The 21,816-nt window shown below is 41.0% G+C and overlaps 1 protein-coding gene across 3 annotated transcripts in view; it reads right to left on the bottom strand.

Moving 5' to 3' along the window:
• The window catches only part of EIF2AK3 (eukaryotic translation initiation factor 2 alpha kinase 3), an 82,828-nt gene that overhangs the window by 44,616 nt on the left and 16,396 nt on the right, over positions 1 to 21,816 (bottom strand). For 2 of the 3 annotated variants that reach the window (XM_055540283.1, XM_055540282.1), the window contains exon 2: positions 20,258 to 20,387. In XM_055540283.1, coding sequence (XP_055396258.1) covers positions 20,258 to 20,387 — 130 coding nt within the window. Of the gene's footprint in view, positions 1 to 18,461; positions 18,514 to 20,257; positions 20,388 to 21,816 lie in introns of those variants that run through there. The other variant, XM_055540284.1, reaches the window with a different exon arrangement.

Here is a 21,816-nt window from a genome sequence, read left to right as displayed (position 1 = left end):
CTGATATAGGGGAACAGCCCTTGCAAAGGTCTTAAGCAGGAAGTACACGGTGACAGCGGAGGGGAACAGGCTGGAGAGGCAAGGATGGAGAGCAAGCGGAAAGCCCGAGACTGTGGTGGTTGTGGACAGTGGAGGTGATGCCGGTGGTTAGATTAGGGATGCAATTGGAAGGTAAAGCCAGTAGGATTTCGTGGTGGATTCCCTATACACACGAGCAAAAGAAAAGAGCCCAGGATGACTCTAAAGGAGCCCAGGATGACTCTAAAGGTTTTGGCCAAGAACACCTTGTTTCTGGAGAAAGAGTTTAAATTAGTACATGCCTTTGTGACACTGGCCTTTCAGCATTAACAAATAGACACAACTCAGGAATTCTCTGGTGGTTCAGTGGTTAGGACTTGGTGCTGTCAGTGCTGGGGTCCAAGTTCAATTCCTGGTCAAGGAACTAAGATCCTGCAAGCCATGTGGTGCAAAAAAAAAAAAAAAAAAAGGACACAGCTTGACTTATTTCAGCTAATGCCACAACTATTTTCCTGACTGTGAAGGCTCAAAACTTTGGAAAAGGGGCTATGAAAGAAGTATGAGTTTAAAAACCAAAAGCCTCCAAACAAATGTCGATATAAACTTAAAAAAAAATTTTTTTTTTTCTCTATGGACTTCTTTTTTCCTTAAGCAGCAGAATCTTTTCTTTAAAGAGATACTTACAGGGATATTTTAAAGAGATCCTTTTCTGTCACAAAGAGTTTTAAGTTGTTGTTCAGTTAATATATTCTTTCCCCCACCCGCTACCCCCAGGTTTGTCCCACACTCCTGGAGTTCTAGAAAACAGGTTGAAAAACACGACTCTAATCCACTTCTTTCCTTCATTTCGTAGTTCAAATCCTTATATCTCTGGCTTGAACTATTATAATAATCTCTTCACAGGTCTTAGCTGGAAATTTCCTCAACCCAACCTCTGCGTATCTTCTAGATTAATCTCTAAGTCAGTTAAGCTTGTTATGACACTATTCAAAAATCCTCAATAGCTCTCCATTTTCTTCTAACTAAAGACCCCAAATCCTAAGTCCAACATTCAAAGTCCTCTAAACACAACCTCATACAACCTTCTCCTCCTTGTCTTTCTTTTTTTAATTTTTTTATTTCTTTTTTTTCCTCCTTGTCTTTCACCTTTCCCCACGTGGGTGGAAATCAGGCATCATTACTTAGGCAGGATATTTAATGTTATTACTGTTATTGTTCACTTATGTCACTGTCAATGTCATTCATTCTCCCTGGAACACCCCAGTACCAACTCTGCCCACTGAAATCCCATTCGGCCTTCAGGCTAGCATCGCTTATGCTTTTCCTTTGAAATCCAAGAAAATTTTAGCAGTGGAAGTTCACTGACAGAAGTCTTCCTACTATACTTTTTGCTGTAACTATACTGAGACAATATTACAGTCTCAAAAACTGTTCACTGTACTGTTAAATATTAAATATGTTAATGTGTACATGTTTATGCATATACAGTGGCTGTAAAATTAATGCACTCAAACCTAGTGGGCAGATTTTATCAAATTCCGTTCCCTCAGCAAAAGAACAAAGGCCTCTGAGAGACATGGCTGACTCTTGGGCTGGGGCAAGGCAGGTAGAAGGTGAATCTTTAATATCTTATTGGTCTGAAAAGTAAGAATATATACAAAAAAAAGATGGAAACATGTCACTGACCACATCTGGAACTGAAGCACCAGAATGATTAACTACTGAATTATAAAGCATTGAAAAAAAAAAAGGAATTTATGAGTCCATATTATTAACAAATAGATAAAATAAACAACATATGGGAGAGAAGGAAATGCTTTTACTGCAATAAAATGCCAAGAGTCTACTGATATATTTGAAGGGAGGACTGCAGTTGGAAAAATTAGCATCTTGCAGTCATCACAGTTAAGACTGTGTCAGGCAAAAATCAGCCATGGTGTTAAATCTAGGGGGTAATTTTGATGAGGAGCAGGATATCTGCATGGTCCTAAAGTATCTTCCTGTGCTTCCCTGGTGTCTCAGTGGTAAGGAATCCAACTGCCAACACAGGAGACGCAAGTTCAATCCCTGGGTCGGGAAGATCCCCTGGAGGAAAAAATGGCAACCCAGTCCAATATTCTTGCCTAGAGAATTTCATGGACAGATGAGCCTGGCAGGTTCTAGTCTACAGGGTCGCAAAAGAGTTGGACATGACTTAGCAACTAAACAACAACAAAGTATCTTCCCAACTGCTTATTAGTAACAATTGATTAAAAACAAAAAAACAGAAAAGTCATTTTATAGGAGAATTTAGACAATACCTTGACTAGATGATCAAATGAGTTTGATAGACAGGAAACCCTAAGAGAAGGTTACCCATACAGCATTCTGAACCAAGAATGCACAGCCTGGATCTAATTATCAGAAAACATCAGACAAGCACAAAAGAAGGAAAATTCTATTTAATTTTAAGTAAAAAGCCAGAGAGACAATATTTTTCAAAAATGTCAATGTCATAAAAGATAGAGTCTGTGGGGAAAAAAATCCAGATTAAAAGAAGCTAATGTGACAAGTAACTGTACTACCTGACCCTAGACTAGATGCTACACTGGGAATGAAAGACACCATAGAAGACATTATTAAGTCAACTGATAAAACTGGAATATAGACGACAGATTAAAAGTTGATGACTGTACTGTGGTTATGTAAGAGAGTATCTCTATTAAGAAATGCACACTGAAGCATCTAGGAGTAAAGAGCTATAATGGATATTTCATTTATCTTTAGATATTTCAAGAAAAAAAAAGTATGTATGGGGGTTTGGGAGAGGAGAGATTACACATACAACTCAAATGATAGAGCAAATAAGTTTTGAGCAGATTAATCTGGGAATACAAGGGTTGGTTCTTTTTTTTTTTTTTTGGTACTACTTTTCATACCAAAAAGTGTGCAACTTCTTGTACTGTGAAATTACTTCCAAATAAGAGATTAAAGAGAACAGATACTCAGCTTTGCAGCTGTAATTAAACTCAGAAGGCTATACCATGAAATTGAAGGTTCATCATAATTCTTGCTATTTAAAGATCTCCAACTATTTCTCTTTATTTTTTAAAAATCTAAATTTGGGGGGACTTCCCTGGAAGCCCAGTGGTTAGGACTCTTCACCTCCACTGCCAGGGGCCTGGGTTCAATCCCTGGTCGGGAACTAAGATCCCACAAGCCATGTAGCATGGTCAAAAGTAAATAAATACATAAATAAAAATAAACATTTGATTTTTAATGAGCTCTCAGATGACACTGGCATGTATACATATGTATACCACTGCATATTATCTTAGAATTTTAACATTACTACTTTATTCTTTGCTTTCTTCTATTTACTGATAACAGATAAAAAATTCTAATTTCAAAAATCAAAGCTTTTCATCTTTTGAAGAATGTTCAACTTAAAGTTGTCATTAAGAACAGATTTAGGTCATGGTGAAGCTACCATCGTGTTTAGCCAAAGTAATCTCCCCTTTTAAGTTACACATTAGTTAGGAAATCAAGAGTTTATTGTTCTCTACCGTCCACATTATATTCTCTCTTCTATTTACTAGAACAATAAATTCAAACTATGATATAAAAATGGTAAAAAGGGACATCCTTGGTGGGCCAATGGCTAAGACTCCTCACTCCCAATGCCTGGGGTTTGAGTTCAATTCCTGGTCTGGGAACTAGATCCCACATGTTGCAACTAAAGATCAAAGGTCCTACATGCCACAACTCAGACTTGATGCAGTGAAATAAATATTTTTTAAAAAAATGATAATAAAAATAACGGTAATAAAAACTTCAATAAAATTAAAAAACAGGTATTGTCTGGTAATGTCAACAGCAAGCACTGGCTGAGGACAAATAGGCAGAGCAGGTGTGTATCACTACAAGAAAGAGGAAGAGCGGTTGGTGGGTCTGCAGGAAACAAATAACATTTATTTTTACTTGTTTCCTCTTCATTAAACAACTTCTCTTTCTCTAAACAAGCGGCAGGTCCTTAGAGAATACAAAGGCTTCGAAGTGCAACCACCCTCAATCACTCCCCCCCCCACCCCCTACACACAAAAAAGAACAAACAAAAACCTCCATCAGATGAACAGGAGCTAAAGTTCACCTTTGCTTCCAAATGTAAAAGAAAGTAAACTTATCTGCAATTAAAAATATGGTTTAAACAACCAAGAAGATGTCATGTGATTGACCATATGGAGACAAACTGCCTTATTTTATTTGCCTTTTTTTTTTTTTTTGGACTTATTTTAAAAGAGGACAAAACCCAAAACAAAAAAGCATTATGATTCCAGCCTTGATCATGTCATATTTCTGGATGATGATTTTAAAGTTTACTTTCAAATAGCTGCTCTTCACTAATTGGCTGCTTATGAGTCATACTCACGGCTGCTAACCTCTGCACCAATCTTTGTGAAGTCTTTGAGGCTGCAGCTGTGAAAGCAGATGGCGCTTTTTCCTTGAGAGCCACAGAAGCGGTCGAGGCCTGCAGTTCAGGTAGAGAGATGACCTCACCTCTCAGAAAAGCATTACCTCACCCTCCCAGCATAGGAATGAGTCACCCAGAGAGTCAGCTGCAAATCTCTTGGTATAAAAAAAATGTAGGTTATGGTGATGCATTTTCACATTCCACCAGTTTGTCTCTGGAAGGAGCCATTTGTTCTGATTCGCTGCTCTGCATCTCAAACTAATTACGTGCTTCGCTTCCCACTTCAGTCATTTTCAAAAACACACATGCTTATTATTTGGGGGTGGTGGCGGGGTTTCCCTCTATTTGTTTTTTCCTGTGAATAATTTTAAAATAAAAGGTTTGTCAAATTGGCAGGCAAACTCGGTATCAAAGATCCAACCCCGGTCTTTAACCACCAAGTCACAAAGCAGCTTAGTAAAAGTAATTTAGTTACCATTTCTGATCAAAACCTGAATGGCATAATGCATACCAGTGGCACCCAGAATCAAGGACTGCTATTTGAAATCAGAATGTGAGGATAAGAACTCTGTTTTCAAGTGGCAGAAGGAACTTCAACTGAGAAAATAAAGGAAATGACTAAAAACAAAAATTCCTCTTATTTGAAAAAAACATATTTTCATTTGGTTCTTCCTTCTTTTTCTATGCGACCACCTCCCCACCCATCCAGCCCTAACCTCCCACCATCAACACATACACTTTGGGTGAGTAATATTCAACTTTAACTTAAAATCAAAGTTTTGAAACATCAAATGTAAAGAGATGACTATAATAAAACCCCATGTGTCTATGACCCAGTTTCAACAATCATCAGCATTTTGCTACTTTCCACTCATCTGCTACATCTATTTGTTAGGGCAGTATTTTAAAGTCAGTCACAGGCATCATGTCATTTCACCTACACATACTCCAGTATTTGCTGCTGAGAAATAACTACCATGCCAAACGTTACATCTAACAGAATTAATAGGAATTCCTTAAAAATCATCTAACATTCAAATTTCCCTGACTGTTGCAAAAATATACTATATAATTGGGGCTTCCTTGGTGGTGCTAGTGGTAAAGAACCCACCTGCCAAGGCAGGAGATGTGAGAGACGTGCGTTCAATCCCTAGGTCAGAAAGATCCCCTGGAGGAGGGCATGGCAACACACTCCAGTATTTCTACCTGGGAAATCCCATGGACAGAGGAGCCTGGTAGGCTATAGTCCATGGAGTCTCAGAGTCAGACACGACTGAAGTGACTTAGCACTTAGAACTATATAATTCATTTGCTCCAACAGGAATATAAAGTCCACATATCACATTTTATTCTTTTTGTCCCCTATCAGGCCCCTTTTACTCCCTTTTTCTCGCTTTGATTTACTTGAGAAACCAGATTATTCATCCTACAGAATGTCTCTCAGTGTGGATTTTGCAAGTGACTTGTTACTTTATTCCCAGTATTTCTTTCCTTTCTTTCTCCCCCCCCCCTCCCTTTTTCTTTTCAAAATTTATTTGGCTATGCCAGGTCTTAGTTGCAGTATGTGCGATCTAGTTCCCCGACCAGGGATCAAACCCAGGCCCCCTACATTGGGAGCATGGAGTCTTAGCCACTGGTCCACCAGGGAACTCCCTATTCTCTGTATTTCTTTAAAAGGTGTAATAAAAACTGCAGCTTTGATCTGATGCAGCTTTGATGTTTTGGGACAAGACTACCTCACAAGCTGTGCTGTATATTTCCTATTATATTAACAATCAAGGTCAGACATTCCCATTCATTTCTGTATCGCCTATTACTGCTTTCTCACTACAAGTAGAAAGACTGCATAGCCCACAAAGCCCAAGATATTTACTATCTAGCCCTTTACAGAAAAAGTTTGCCAACCCCTGAGTTATGTCATATGTGTTACTATTAATCAGTGGATTCAGTGCAGTCAGTCTGGTCCCTCCATTTTAAAGAGTCCCATCAACTTTTCACCATTTTAGTATCAACTGAGGATCTACTACTTCAATAAAATGATAAAAGAATGACTTTCAATTCTATCATTCTTTCTTCATTTCTTAGCTAGAATTTTTCTAAAAAAGAACTTCCCTTGTTTGGCTTTAGATGCTGGATTTGCCTCTAGTTCCCTGATCAGGGATGGAACCTGTGCGTCCTGAACTGGGAGCTTGGGGTCTTAACCACTGGACCACAGGAAAGTCCCCTCCACAGCTATTTAAAAAGGTAAGTCTACAATAAACACTGGAGAGGGTGTGGAGAAAAGGGAACCCTCTTACACTGTTGGTGGGAATGCAAACTGGTATAGCCACTGTGAAGAACAGTATGGAAATTCCTTAAAAAACTGGGAATAGAACTGCCATATGACCCAGCAATCCCACTGCTGGACATATACCCTAAGGAAACCAGAAATGAAAGAGATACATGTACCCCAATGTTCACTGCAGCACTATTTACAATACCTAGGACATGGAAGCAGAGAAGGCAATGGCACCCCACTCCAGTACTCCTGCCTGGAAAATCCCATGGACAGAGGAGCCTGGTGGGCTGCAGTCCATGGGGTCGCTAAGAGTCAGACACGACTAAGTGACTTAGCAGCAGCTGCAGCAGCAGCAGCAGGACATGGAAGCAACCTAGATGTCCATCAGCAGACGAATGGTTAAGAAGTTGTGGTACATATATACAATGGAATATTACTCAGCTATAAGAAGGAACACATTTGAGTCAGTTCTAATGAGGTGGATGGACCTGGAGCCTATTATATACAGTGAAGTAAGGCAGAACGAGAAACACAAATACTACATATTAACACATATATATGAAATTTAGAAAGATGGTAACAATAATCCTATATGCAGGGCAGCAAAAGAGACACAGATGTAAAGAAGAGACTTTTGGACTCTGTGGGAGAAGGCGAGGGTGGAATGATTTGAGAGAATAGAACTGAAACGTGTATATTACCATAGGTAAAATAGATGACCAGTGCAAGTTTGATGCATGAAGCAGGGCACCCAAATCATTGCCCTGAGACAACCCAGAGGGATTGGGGGGAGGGTGGTGGGAAGGGGGTTCAGGACAGGGGACACATGTGCACCCATGGCTGATTCATGTTGACATATGACAAAAACCATCATAATATTGTAAAGTAATTAATAAATTAATTTTTAAAAAGGTATGTCTCTTGGTTCCCAAACTACTGATGAATGTTTCTACCATTTTGGGGATCCTGCTTTTCCCATTCCTTCTTCTGTTCCCCCAATTCTTCCACAGTCAAAACAGAAAGGGTTTTGGTGTTTTTTTTTTTAACACTTTCTTCTGCTTGAAGACCTCAATCAGACTTTGACGAATCAAAGGGTTCTCTTAGTGAGGCACCTGCATTCTAAGCATATTTGTAAATACTTGTAAAGAATTCACACCAACCAGGTGGGTAAATCTACAAGAGAGCAGGAAAATCCTAAAATTCTACTAAAGCTAATCTATTCTTGAAACCCTTTTCTCTCTGATTCATCACTCTCTACTTGAATTTTAATAAGTTAGTGATTCTGCTGCTGCTAAGTCGCTTCAGTCGTGTCCAACTCCGTGCGACCCCAGAGATAGCAGCCCACCAGGCTCCCCCGTCCCTGGGATTCTCCAGGCAAGAACACTGGGGTGGGTTGCCATTTCCTTCTCCAATGCATGAAAGTGAAAAGTGAAAGTGAAGTCGCTCAGTCGTGTCCGACTCTTAGCGACCCCATAGACTGCAGCCCACCAGGCTTCTCCATCCATGGGATTTTCCAGGCAAGAGTACTGGAGTGGGGTGCCACTGCCTTCTACTCAGCCATAAAAGGGAACAAAACTGGGTCATTTGTAGAGACATGGATAGACCCAGAAACTGTCAGAGAGTGAAGTAAGTCAGAAAGAGAGAAACAAATATTGTATATTAATACATATATGTGGAATCTAGAAAAAATTGATATAGATGATCTTATTTACAAAGCAGAAATAGAGACACAGATGTAGACAACAAATATGGATACCAAGGAGGAAAAGTGGGGGTGGGATGAATTGGGAGACTAGGATTGACATATATATATTATTGATACTATGCATAAAACAGATAACTAATGAGAACCTACCATATAGCATAGGGAACTCTACTCAGTGTTCTGTGATGACCTAAATGGAAATGAAATCCAAAAAAGAGGGGATATATGCAGAGAGTGGATTAACTCTGCTGTACAGCAGAAACCAACCCAACATTGTAAAGCAACAAAACTCCAATATAATTTTTAAAAATTAAAAAAAAAAGTGTTAGGGATTCAGAAAGGTTGGTTGGAAGTCATTTTCTCACCATACTCCTCTACCAAGGGATGGTTTCTCTCAGTTCCCAGGACACTAACACTTCTAACTTTTCTCTTCAGCGCAGACTTTTCCTCTGTGAGCAACAGACCCACATATACAATGCCTTCTTAACATCTCTGCTTGGAGAGCTCTCAAAGTCACTTTGAACTCATCACATCTAAACAAATTCATGTTCTCCCTCTCCACACTTGTTCTTAAGTTACTACTAATTCCTCCTTTGGTCTTCTAATTTCACAAAGACTTCCCTCCCTAAACATCTCTTCAATCTATCACTTTACTTGCCTCCACTTCCTGTCTCACTCCAATGCAAGCTATCCCCATCTGTTCCAGACCAGTCTCTTAACTAGTCTCCATACTTCTGCTCTTCTTCCTCTTCCAGTCCATTTTCTATGGTTGTTGTTGTTCAGTTGCTCAGTCATGTCTGACTCTTTGTGACCCCATGGACTGAAGCAAGTGAATCTTCCCTATCCTTCACCACCTCCTGGAGCCTGCTCAAACTCATGTCCATTGAGTAGGCGATGCCTTCCAACCATCTCATCCTCTGTAGTCCCCTTCTCCTCCTGCCTTTAACCTCTCCCAGCATCAGGACCTCTTCCAATGAGTCGGCTTTTCCCATCAGGTGGCCAAAGTATTGGAGCTTCACCTTCAGCCTCAGTCCTTCCAATGAATATTCAGGAATGACTTCCTTTAGGATTGGCTGGTTTGATCTCCTTCTAGTCCAAAGGACTCTCAAGAGTCTTCTCCAACACCAAAATTCAAAAGCATCAATTCTTCAGCGTTCAGCCTTCTTTATGGTCCAACTCTCACATCCATACAAGACTACTGGAAAAACCATAGCTTTGACTATATGGACCTTTGTTGGCAAAGTAATGGTTAGTACAACTATGTAACATAGTATACTATGGTCAGTACAGACAATATACATAGTCAGCAGAGTACAGGAGAGATTGGTTTAGTGGGATTTTAAGAATTTATCTACTTTCTTCCAGATTTCCACAACTTCTGGCTGGTGTGAATACATCATAAATATTTTATTTTTATTTATTTGTTAGGCTGCACCAGGTCTTAGTTGCAGCACTCAGGATCTTTAGTTTTCATGGCAGCATGCAGGATCTTTTAGTTGCTGCATGTGACCTTTTGGTTGTGGCATATAGAAAATCCTATGGACAGAGGAGCCTGGTGGGCTACAGTCCACGGGAGTTGCAGAGCTGGACACGCCTCAGCGACTGAGCACACTCATGGGATCTAGTTCTGTGACCAGGGATTGAACCTGTGTCCCCTGTACTGGGAGCACGGAGTCCCAGCCACTAGACCACCAGGGAAGTCCCTTTACAAATATTTTCTAAATGTAAATACTTCCACAGTTAGAGATTACTGGCTTATAATACAAATGCCTCACTGTGCCAACCTTCTGATTCATCAGTCTCATTCAAAGTCTCAGCAAAACAGAACGTCAAAAAACCCTTTCCATTTTGACTATGGAGGAGTATCTCCCAGTTAAAGCCTTTCAGCGGCTTCCCATGGCTGAGGATGAAATCCAGAACGCTTCCCATACATTACGAGACCCCGTACAGCCTGACCCCGGCCTCCCTCTATGGACTCATCTCTACCTCACCCTCATCCGAGTTGCCACCCTCGCCTTCTTTAGTGCTCTGAGCACACCATGATCATTCCTGCTGCAAGGCCTTGACGCTGGCCATTTCCTCTCCCAGAACAGTCCTTCTCTGCATCTCTGTCCATCTCTTACAGCTCTTTGTCCTCAAAGGATCTCAGTTGTAAACACCGTTTCTTCTGAGCAGCACTCTCTGACCTCCCACCTTGGGAGGTCAGGTACCCTGCTAAGCCTCTCTTAGTTCTACCCTTCCTTGTGGCAGTTACCGTAATTCGACTATGATATTTACACTATAATAATTTTATATCTGGCTCCCCTGCTAGCTCCACATAGTGCCATGTAAGTTCCATAAAGGCTAGGACCTTACCGGACCTGCACATTGTTGTAACCCCAGCTGCACAGTCCCGCAAGACCCTCTGCCACCTTAAAGACCAGTTTGAGTTTGGGGTGTGTTAAAGTTCAAGTACCACTGACTCTCTCACTAGGGTTAAGAAGCAGGGACTTCTTTGGTGGTCCAGTGGTTAAGAATCCACCTTTCAATGCAGGGGACATGGGTTCCATTCCTGGTTGGGGAACTAAGATCTCACATGCTGCAGGGCAACTAAGCCCACAAGCTGCAACTAGAGAGAAGCCTGCACATGGTATGAAAGATCCCGTGTGCCGCAACTGAGACCCAATGCTGCAAAATAAATAAATAAATATTAAAAAAAAAAAAGCAGCAGCAGTCAGGTGCTCACAGTGCACTGAGTACCATGGTAAGTTTGCTCTCTATTATGATGGGCTTCCCTGGTGGTTCAGATGGTAAAGAATCTGCCTGTAATGCAGGAGACCCAGGTTCTATCCCTGGGTTGGGAAGACCCCTTGGAGAAGAGAATAGCAACCCACTCCAGTATTCTTGCCTGGAGAATTCCATGGACATAGGAGCCTGGCAGGCTACAGTCCATGGTGGTTTGCAAAGAGTCAGACACGAATGAGCGACTAACACACGATGTCTTTGTCCCTAAATTTCAATGAGAACGTTGAAATTAACGTGACAGGGAGAGTAGAGGAAGCTTATTTGCTGAACGTTTGGTGTTCCAGGGAATCATATCTCCTCAAGGATTAAGGAGAGGGCCTCATCATTAACAACTAGTTAGTTGATCTAACATGAAGAATTATGAAATCTTTCAGTAGATTTGGGTATTAGTCAAAGGCATCCTGTGTGACATGCTTAAAAGGAAATGTAGATTTAAAAGAAGAAGAAAGAAAGAAAGAAAGAAAATGCAGAAGAAAAAACAAATCCTGAAGTAATTTGGTATTTATAACATCAAAGATTCTGAATTATTGCCCAAGAGCAGTGAGATACCAAGTTTTTTTCATTCTTTCTTTCCTTAACCTATACTCAACCTATAAAACAAAATACCTCAAGGAAAACTACTAGCTTAACTGCTTAAGTATACTTTTGGCATTCATAGAGAAAAATAGTTTAGTAACTACTTATATCTTCACTTAGATTAATAAACATCCATAAAGTAGATAAACAATATGCACAAGGAGTCAGTTTCCTACAAAAAAAAAGTTAATCAATTTCTCACTTGACAACATGTGTGCTGGAAAAAATCGATTTAGTTCACAGCACTGCTTTCAGCCACGCTAAGGGATGAAAAAGACAAAATTATATCAAAGCACTGTTTCACTTCTATAATTAAAAGAAAAGCAATTAACCTAAGCAATTATTTAAATATTGGCTTGCTCCATGACTGACAGCGACTTTTCCAAATAAACCACCGCCTGAGATGGTGCTCATCTAAGACTCACATTGTGCTAGTTTATGTACAAATGAAAAACTGCCAAACGATCAGACATCTTTCAGTATAAATTAGAGAATCTTTAAAAGAGATTACAGAGTCTCTTTTAATAAAGCAATGCTCAAAACAGTCTACTGATGGACCCTTTATGAACAAATCAAGTAACCATTAAAAATGTACTCTTGTTCATAGGCTCCCTCCACCAACCCTCAGCCTCTGGAAGGCCCATCTTAACAAATGCAGTCTGATGCAGGGCAGGGAGGAGGCTGGAAGGCTCTCAGACTATAGTTGTTTCTGCACCTGTCTGAAACCAAAGGGCAGTGTGTCCCTTGGGGAGAAACATGCCTAAAATAAAATAAAACAAAACCCCAAACTCTAAGTATAGACTTATAATAGAATTGTTTGTTCCTTTTAAGAGGAAAAAAGGGGAGGACATTTTAACAGAAAAATGAAACAAAAAACAAATATGGTATCTCTAAATAAAGAAAAGGTAAAGATATTGTCTAAGGATAGACTAGCTATATATACACAGTTATAATATGCATTCTAAATACAGATAAGGAAGGTCTTTGTATTTATAAGTGTGTTTCAAAACATAGAGAAGTAAGCAGATAGTTCAAGAATCTGATGTCTACTTAGATTTGGTGAACTGTGATCCTAATGCCATCCAGAGACCCCAAAGAAAAACCATGCTACTATTTACAATAGCCAGGACACAGAGGCAACCTAGATGCCCACTGGCAGACGAATGGATAAGAAAGCTGTGGTACATATACACAATGGAATATTACTCAGCCATTAAAAGGAATGCATTTGAATCAGTTCTAATGAGGTGGATGAAACTGGAGCCTATTATACAGAGTGAAGTAAGTTAGAAAGAAAAACACCAATACAGTATACTAACACATATATATGGAATTTAGAAAGATGGTAACGATGACCCTATATGCAAGACAGCAAAAGAGACACAGATGTAAAGAACAGTCTTCTGGACTCTGTAGGAGAAGGCGAGGGTGGGATGATTTGAGAGAATAGCATTGGAAAATGTATATTATCATATATGAAACAGATCGCCAGTCCAGGTTTGATGCATAAGACAGGGTGCTCAGGGCTGGTGCACTGAGATGACCCTGAGGGATGGGATGGGATGGGGAGGGAGGTGGGAGGGGGGTTCGGGATGGGGAACACATGTACACCCATGGCTGATTCATGTCAATGTATGGCAAAAACCACTACAATATTGTAAAGTAATTAGCCTCCAATTTAAATAAATAAATAGGTTAAAAAAAAAAAAAAAAACATGCTAAGGAGATCCAACCAGTCCATCCTAAAGGAGATCAGTCCTGAGCGTTCATTGGAAGGACGGATGTGGAAGCTGAAACTCCAATACTTTGGCCACCTGATGTGAAAAACTGACTCATTTGAAAAGACCCTGATGCTGGGAAGGATTCAAGGCAGGAGGAGAAGGGGACGACAGAGGATGAGATGGCTGGATGGCATCACCGACTCAATGGACATGAGTTTGGGTAAACTCCAGGAGTTGGTGATGGACAGGGAGGCCTGGCGTGCTGCAGTACATGGGGTCACAAAGAGTCAGACACGACTGAGTGTCTGAACTGAACTGATGTCACAAAACAAAATTTTAAAACCATCAGTGAAGAACCATGGCCAAATCTCCTGAGTGCTTTGACTCTGCATATAAATCACTAGAGAAAAGCAAATTGGATTTCAGGTGGTCCTTCTGAAAACTGAAAACAAAATTCTTAACTACTGTCAAAAGTATTTGATTTAAATAGATAGCCAGTGGGAATTTGCTGTATGACTCAGGGAACTCAAACTGTGGCTCTGTGACAGCCTGGAGGGGTGGGATGGGATGGGAGGTGGAAAGGAGGTTCAGGAGGGAGGGAACATATGTATACTTATGGCTGATGCATGTCGGTATATGGCAGAAATCAGTACAATATTATAAAGCAATTATCCATCAATTAAAAATAAATAATTTTTAAAGAAAGTATTAGATATAGAAGCTAGGAGCACATGCGCTGAAGGTAACAGAGTAAACTTTAGGTTCATCATTCATTCTGACACACAGACACAGACACACACACATTTTAGCTTGGTCTATATCACTATTCTTTTGAGGAAGTTTATAAATACCTAGTTAAGAGGAAAGAGTGGCAAATCAGATCTCTGTCCCAAGGCAACTCAACCTTCCTGCAGCTTACAGTTCATTCTAAAAATAATGTGAAACCCTTGTTTTTAATGGAACCATCAATCTCTCTTATGCTCTGGGAACTTACTTTTTTCCTTAACATAACTGAAACATGACTAAAGCAACATAATAAGCTATTTTATATGCCTTTTAAGTCAGAAAAGGTTAAGGGCATCATCAGAGCAGGTTGAGAGGCAACAAGACATGTACCTAACGGTCATGAATTTGTGTTATTTTTAAACAAATCCTTAAAGGTACTAAAAAGGGAAATCAAAAAATTCCTCTAGATAATTTATAAGGGTGTTTCATGTATTTGATGGTACCTGAGCCCTGAGGTTAGGACAATCTTTAGAAATTTAGTCCTATCCATCATTTTACAGAGAAGGAAATTAAAGCTCTCCTGAAATAAAGAACATGAGTTTGTGCAAGCTCTGGGAGATGGTGAAGGACAGGGAAGCCTGGAGCGCTGCAGTCCAAAGGGTCACAAAGAGTCAGACACGACTGAGCGACTGAACAACAGCAACAACAACTGAAATAATTTAGCCAAGTCACACAGCCAGTTAACAGCAGCATCTCAACTAGAACTAGCCCCTGAATCCTGGTGCATACTCCACACCACACAGACTACAAAGTTCCTGTGATGCTCTCACTTTATTATCACACAGAAGTACATGTGACTCACAACCAATTCCTCTAGCACTAATAACTTTAAAAGTGTCTTTACCACTGAGTCACCTGGGAAACATCAGATCAATCACTTTAATAATCACTGCACAGAGGACTTTCCTCGTGGTCCAGTTGTTAAGAATCCGCCTGCCAATGCAGGGGACACAGGTTTGGTCCTTGGTCCAGGAGGTTTCTATAAGACATCGGGCAGCTGAGCCCAAGCACCACAACTACTAAGCCTGCACTATAGGGCCCACATGCTGCAACTACTGAGTCCCGTGTGCCTAGAGCCTGGGCTCTGCAACAAGGGAAGTCACTGCAGTGAGAAGCCCGTGCACAACTAGAGAAAGTCCACAAAGCAGTGAAGACCCAGTACAGCCAAAAATAAATAAATAAATAGCAAAAGAATAAAAATAAAAAATAATCACTGCATAGAGAATTGGAGAAGGCGATGGCACCCCACTCCAGTACTCTTGCCTGGAAAATCCCATGGACGGAGGAGCCTGGTGGGCTGCAGTCCATGGGGTCGCTAAGTGTCAGACATGACTGAGCGACTTCACTTTCACTTTTCACTTTCATGCATTGGAGAAGGAAATGGCAACCCACTCCAGTGTTCTTGCCTGGAGAATCCCAGGGACGGGGGAGCCTGGTGGGCTGCCTTCTATGGGGTCGCACAGAGTTGGACACGACTGAAGTGACTTAGCAGCAGCAGCATAGAGAATATACCTTCTCCAGTCTTCTGGGTTTAATCTGTTTCATCTTCATACCACTCCTGATGAAAGTATGGAGAAACTGACACTGTAATAGAGGAGTCAACAAATGGAGACTTACTGTCACCTGGGTGGCTCCTGTTACATCTCTCCACCAGTTCCTTCTGCCTGCTGGGTTCTACCCAGTCCTTCTCTCTACACTACCTCCCTAGCAAATGCTGAGCTTCAGACAAAGAAAATTAATTTTTCTCCCTAAAAAGCTAAGGACTGTCATAAAATAGTCTATCAGATGCGTTCAGAAGGGTATTGTCACGCTGTGTATCCAATCTGGGACATTTCAAATAGCAGTTTTTGTTCCTCTTTTGGTGGTGTGTCGTCCAGTTTCTGAACATAACTTCTAGATGATGAGTGACGCACACCTTGCTGAGTAACAGGTGACCCAAGCTCACCTGTTCTCTCTCCTTGTTAATGTTTATAACCTTACCAATACTCTCCTAATATTTCTATTATATACTAGATCACTTGGTCTCAAAGCATGGTCTGTGGCTTCTGTCTCAAGCAGATGGTCAAGCGGTTTTCGTAAGAAGGTGGTGCTATCTGCCTTTCCCTGGGGTGATACTTGCATTCACGGTGCAGAAGCAACAGTAACCAAAACTGTGCTTCAGCCTCAATCTAGCACCAAATCTGTAGTCCTGGAATCTTCACTTGTCACACACTTGTGACAAAATAGAAGGGAAAAAGTTTCACTCAAGAATGTTCTGATGATACCCCAACGTTCACTGCAGCACTATTTACAATAGCTAAGACATGGAAGCAACCTAGATGTTCACTGACAGATGAATGGATAAAGAAGTTGTGCTCCATATATACAATGGAATATTACTCGGCCATAAAAAGGAAAGCATTTGAGTCAGTTTTAATGAGGTGGATGAAACTGGAGCCTATATACAGAATGAAGTAAGTCAGAAAGAGAAAAACAAATACCATATATTAACACATATATATAGAATCTAGAAAGACGATACCGATGAACCTATTTGCAGGGCATCAGTGGAGATGCAGGCATAGAAAACAGACTTATGAACAAAGTGGAGGAAGGAGAGGGTGGGACTAGTTGAGAAAGCAGTATTGAAACATACATATTACCATATGTAAAAGAGATAGTCAGTGGGAATTTGCTGTATGATGCAGGGAGCTCAAATCCGATGCTCTGGGACAAGGGAGGAGACATATGTATGCCTATGGCTGATTCATGTTGATGTATGGCAGAAACCATTGCAACATTGTAAAGCAATTATCTTCCAATTAAAAATAAATTACTTTAAAAAAGAGTGTTCTGATGAAACAATAAAAATTAATTTCTTCAAGTTGTGACCCCAATACGTACCTTTCTACTATTCTGCCCAACCAACCAGGAGGTATACATGAAGGACTTCAGCCACAAATGGAAGCATGTTTTGAGAAAAAGCACTTGTGAGACTGAGTTTTGAGCTGAACTAGCAGCACTGCTCACAAAGCTCCATTTTTACTTGAAAAACTGAAAGAAAAGCTACGATTATGAGACTTGGGTATCTGGCAGACATGTTCTCAAAAATAAAGTGAACCTCTTACTTTGAGGAAAACAATTGACTATGTTAATGATCAAATCTAAGTTGCTAAGTGAAAATTAGAATCTTGTAAAAGCTATATCTTCCCATGTGAGCTTCCCAGTACTTAAAGGATTTTCTCATGAGATTGGTGGGGATAATAAAAAGTTTGACTTTATAAAACATTCTACAAGGAAATATGTCAACATTTGGAAGATCTGTGTAACTCAATGAATCAATGTTTTCCCAATGATGTTAGAAGATCATGCATGAGTAAAAAGCAGGACAGGCCAATGGATGTTACTGCAACAGAGTACAACTGCTCATTGATACGATTTCAGATTCCACAGGGCAACTAACCTTCCAGAAACTTTCACCTGTTCTTGTGCAGAACCAGAAATGAATGACCACAATTATCGGAAAAGGCTACTAAAATACTCCCTTTTCCCAACTACCTGTGGATTTTCTTCTTCAAGTAGCTCAACCAAAACAACAATGCAACATGTTGAAGGCAGAAGCATGCAGGAAAATCAAGCTGTCTTCTATTAAACTAGAAACAGGACATTTAAAACAAGAGAGTCCCATAACCAGTGCGAGTCTGATATTTGAAGCAGGGCACCCAGAACCAGTGCTCTGTAGCAACCTGGAGGGATGGGGCAGGGATGGAGGTGGGAGGGGGGTTCAGGATGGAGGGAACAAATGTACGCCTATGGTTAATTCCTATTGATGCATGGCAAAACCCATGACAACACTGTAAACTAGTTATCCTCCAGTTAAAATAGATAAATTTCAAAACAAAAAACAAGAGAGCCCTAATAAACCACAGAAAATGGTAGGGACAGTGAGAAAATTGAATTATAGTTTAAAAAACAGCTAATATAACTGTTATAGTAAGAAAAGCTTCAAGGTTGACCAGCTGCTTATAACTTAAACCCACTCAATGGCACTCAGGTTATCACAACTATTTGTCATAACGTGCAATTTCTCTTTTTGTCAGTATGCGTATTTTAGTTTGTAAAAGCACACATGCTTTACACCACTACAACACACCAGAATGTTACCTCAGGCGTAAACAGCTTACAGTCTTCTGATTTTGCTCATCATCTTTTACGTCTAGTTTGAAAATAAAGCAAAATGTGCATGCCCAAGCATTATCCCAGGAGGACACAAATAAATGACTCTTCTGTCTGGGTAGTAATTCATTTGACTATTGCACCTGATTCAAAATTTGTAACTTAATTTATAATCAAAGTGCTTTTATATTAATAATTCACAACACAGAAGTTCACGATTCTCGACAGATGTTTTCAGCATCCTGCTGGATAAGCAGCAGGCGCTCTGAAAGTCTACTCAAGGCTTAGCACACAGCAAGCGTGGAGGCTGGGCAGTGCCACCTCCCTAAGTATCTGCCTGGGTGCTCCAGAACATAATTCAACCTGGGTTTTCTAGAGAGCAGTGGGGTCACTGATGCAGTTTTTCCATCCTAATGTTCCATCACCACTAATCAGGTCATTCTCAAGCCCCTCATGCTAGGTTTTTCCCAAACTTGGTACCAGCTTAAAGCTTTTTGAAAGGGAAAGATTGATAACGAAAGGGGAAAAAGAGGAGGACTTCCCTGGTGCTCCAGAGGGGCCTCCCTGGTGGCTCAGACAGTAAAGAATCTGCCTGCAATGCATGAGACCTGGGTTCGATCTCTGGATGGGGAAGATCCCTCCGAGAAGGGAATGGCTACCCACTCCAGTATTCTTGCCTTGAGAATTCCACAGACAGAGGAGCCTGGCGGGGCTACAGTCCACGAAGTCACAAAGAGTCAGACATGACTGAGAGATTAACACTTTCCCTGGTGGTCCAGTGGTTAAGACTGCATGCTTCCACTGCAAGGGGCTTGGGTTTGATTCCTGGTCAGGGAACTAAGATCCACATCCCACAAGGTGAGGCCCAAAAAAAAAGAGAGGGGGTGGGGGCAGGAGGAGGAAGAGTACCCTAGTGATTATCCTCTAAGAACAAGGTAAAAGCCTGAGAATGTTCTGGAAAACAGATGACTGCTTCTATGTCAGCAGTCATAACTCAAAAGAGGGACCTGTTTTAAATGATTTAAACAAGAGGGTAGAGTGCCAGAAAAGGAGAGAGTCTTCATCTAAGTCTAGACTAAAGGTGAGAAAAATAAACTTCCGTCATTTAATTCCCCTCAACCTGCTCCTCTCATCGAGGTAGGCAGGCAATGTCGTGACTTTACCGATGCAGATGCTAAAGCTCTGAGGGGCTAAGTCACCTGCGCAAGTTCAGGAGTCACGTGCCAGAAAAGTTTTGAAAGCAACTAATTGCAAATAATCCAATTTGTTTAAAATTACAAGAAAATTTCAGATGAATTATATTTAAAATTAAGATGGACAACTGAGGGAACACATAGGGAATAATTTATGGGGTTTTGCAACATGTATTTCCAACTGTTAAAACACAGTTGTTTACATTTGTTTTATTATTCCTAGGGACCTCGTGATGATGATGATGATGATGTTAGGAAGAAGAAATTATGATCATGTTACAGCTCAGATAATGAGCTTTATTGGTACAGCAGATAGTATCCTCAATTACTCATTTATATGATTAACTCATTTCAGGCCCCAAACAATCCTAATAGGTGACATCATCCACCTCATTTTACAGAAGGGGGAACTGAGGGAAAGAAGAGCTAAGCAAATGCCTCCAGGGGACACAGCTTGCTAGAGATAGACACCCCCCCACACCTAGGTGATCAGCTCCTGAGCCCCAGTCCTATAAGCAAATATCTACTAGTAATAGCAACAAGTGTTCATTTTAACTAAGGTTCCCTGTCAACACATAACAAAATTCTCACCTCTGGTTTGCTAAGGCTGGATGACACCAAGGAACCAGACCCCACGTCCAAATCCCACTGCTTTTTCCCACGGTTCTCAGGATCCAAGGCAGCGATTCGGCCATCTAAAGTGCTGATGATCACTAATGATCTGTAAAATTCAAAACGAAAAGGACAGAGTTAAAAAGATACCAAAGGCATACACTTAAAAAGAAACCAGCCTCTCCCGGACTTCCCTGGTGGTCCAGTGGATAAGAATCTACCTGCCAGTGCAGGGGACATGGGTTTGATCTCCGGTCCAGGAAGATCCCACACGTCACGGTGCAAGTAAGTCCATGTGCCACAACTACTGAGCCCAAGCTCTAGAGTCTGTGCTCCACAACAAGAGAAGCCACCACAAGGAGAAGTCCACGCACCACAAGGAGAGAAAAACCAAAGAGCAGCAACAAAGACCCAGTGCAGCCAATAAAGAATGAAAGAAAGAAACCAGCTTCTCCCCAGGGCTCTATCAGTAAGGGCCGGGAGCACGGGTACATCCCCATGACACTTGTAGTCTTTCCACCTTGTCTTGAGCCCTCCAAGACAACCGCACTATGCCCTTTATCTGCTTGTGCCACTTATGAAAAGCCCCAGAATCCAAGGTCACTCCTCGTCCCCACACTCTAATCCGCACTTGGAACTCAACATACCCTGTTCTGTCCTTTACTCTTGTATTTCCCCAACTCCTGAAGCCTTCACCCTAAAACAGCCTCCCCTGAACGTCCACTCACCTTCTTGCTCTAAAAGAAACCTGAGGACACTCCTTCAGAAGCTATGAGAATTTTTTTTCTCCATCACCCTTACCAGGTCCAGTGATGGGATAAGTGTAGTCCTCGTACCGTGCTACCATTTCTAGACTATTTTCTTTCCTTCCTCTCTAAAAACCCTCAGGATCAAATCATTCCATCCATTACTCCTCCTAATAATTGCCCTTTGATCTTTGGGTCGCTGGCTCCATTCCTTGGGAATTCTGGGCTCCTGGTTCATTGTCCCTATTAACACATTCTGTGGGTTTTCATGATCTGTCCACCTTGCCTCAGTCATTCCCATGAACAGACCCTAAGACCTTGTCATTACCTATCACAGCTTCTCTGTCCCACTGAAATTTTAAGCATCCAACCCCAAGCCACCAACTCCTCTTTTCAGCTCACCTCCTCTACTTCTCTGACCCCACCAGAATCTATTAGCTACTGATCCTACCACTGTTACCCTGAACTTCACTACCATTATGCCTTTACTTTTTCCTTATCCAGTTTTTCATTTTGGTTTTGGTTTTTTCCTTAAAGCCAAGATAGTTTTTATTTACTTGACTGCACCGGTCTTAGTTCTTGCATGAGGGATCTTTGCTGCCGAGTGTGTGATCTGGCTCTCTGACCAGGGATTGAACCCAGGACCCCTGCATTGGGAATGCTGACTCTTAACCACCAGATTGCCAGTGAAGTTCCTCTTATCCAGTTTATATTCCACATCTTTCATCTTAAGCACTTCCCTGCTCATGCCTTCAACTCCCTTTTTCCTCTCCTACACATCACACTGGACTA

The sequence above is a fragment of the Bubalus kerabau genome, chromosome 11 (genome assembly GCF_029407905.1).
Source record: "Bubalus kerabau isolate K-KA32 ecotype Philippines breed swamp buffalo chromosome 11, PCC_UOA_SB_1v2, whole genome shotgun sequence".
Taxonomy (NCBI): domain Eukaryota; kingdom Metazoa; phylum Chordata; class Mammalia; order Artiodactyla; family Bovidae; genus Bubalus; species Bubalus kerabau.
This window is presented reverse-complemented; position numbering and strand designations above follow the sequence as displayed.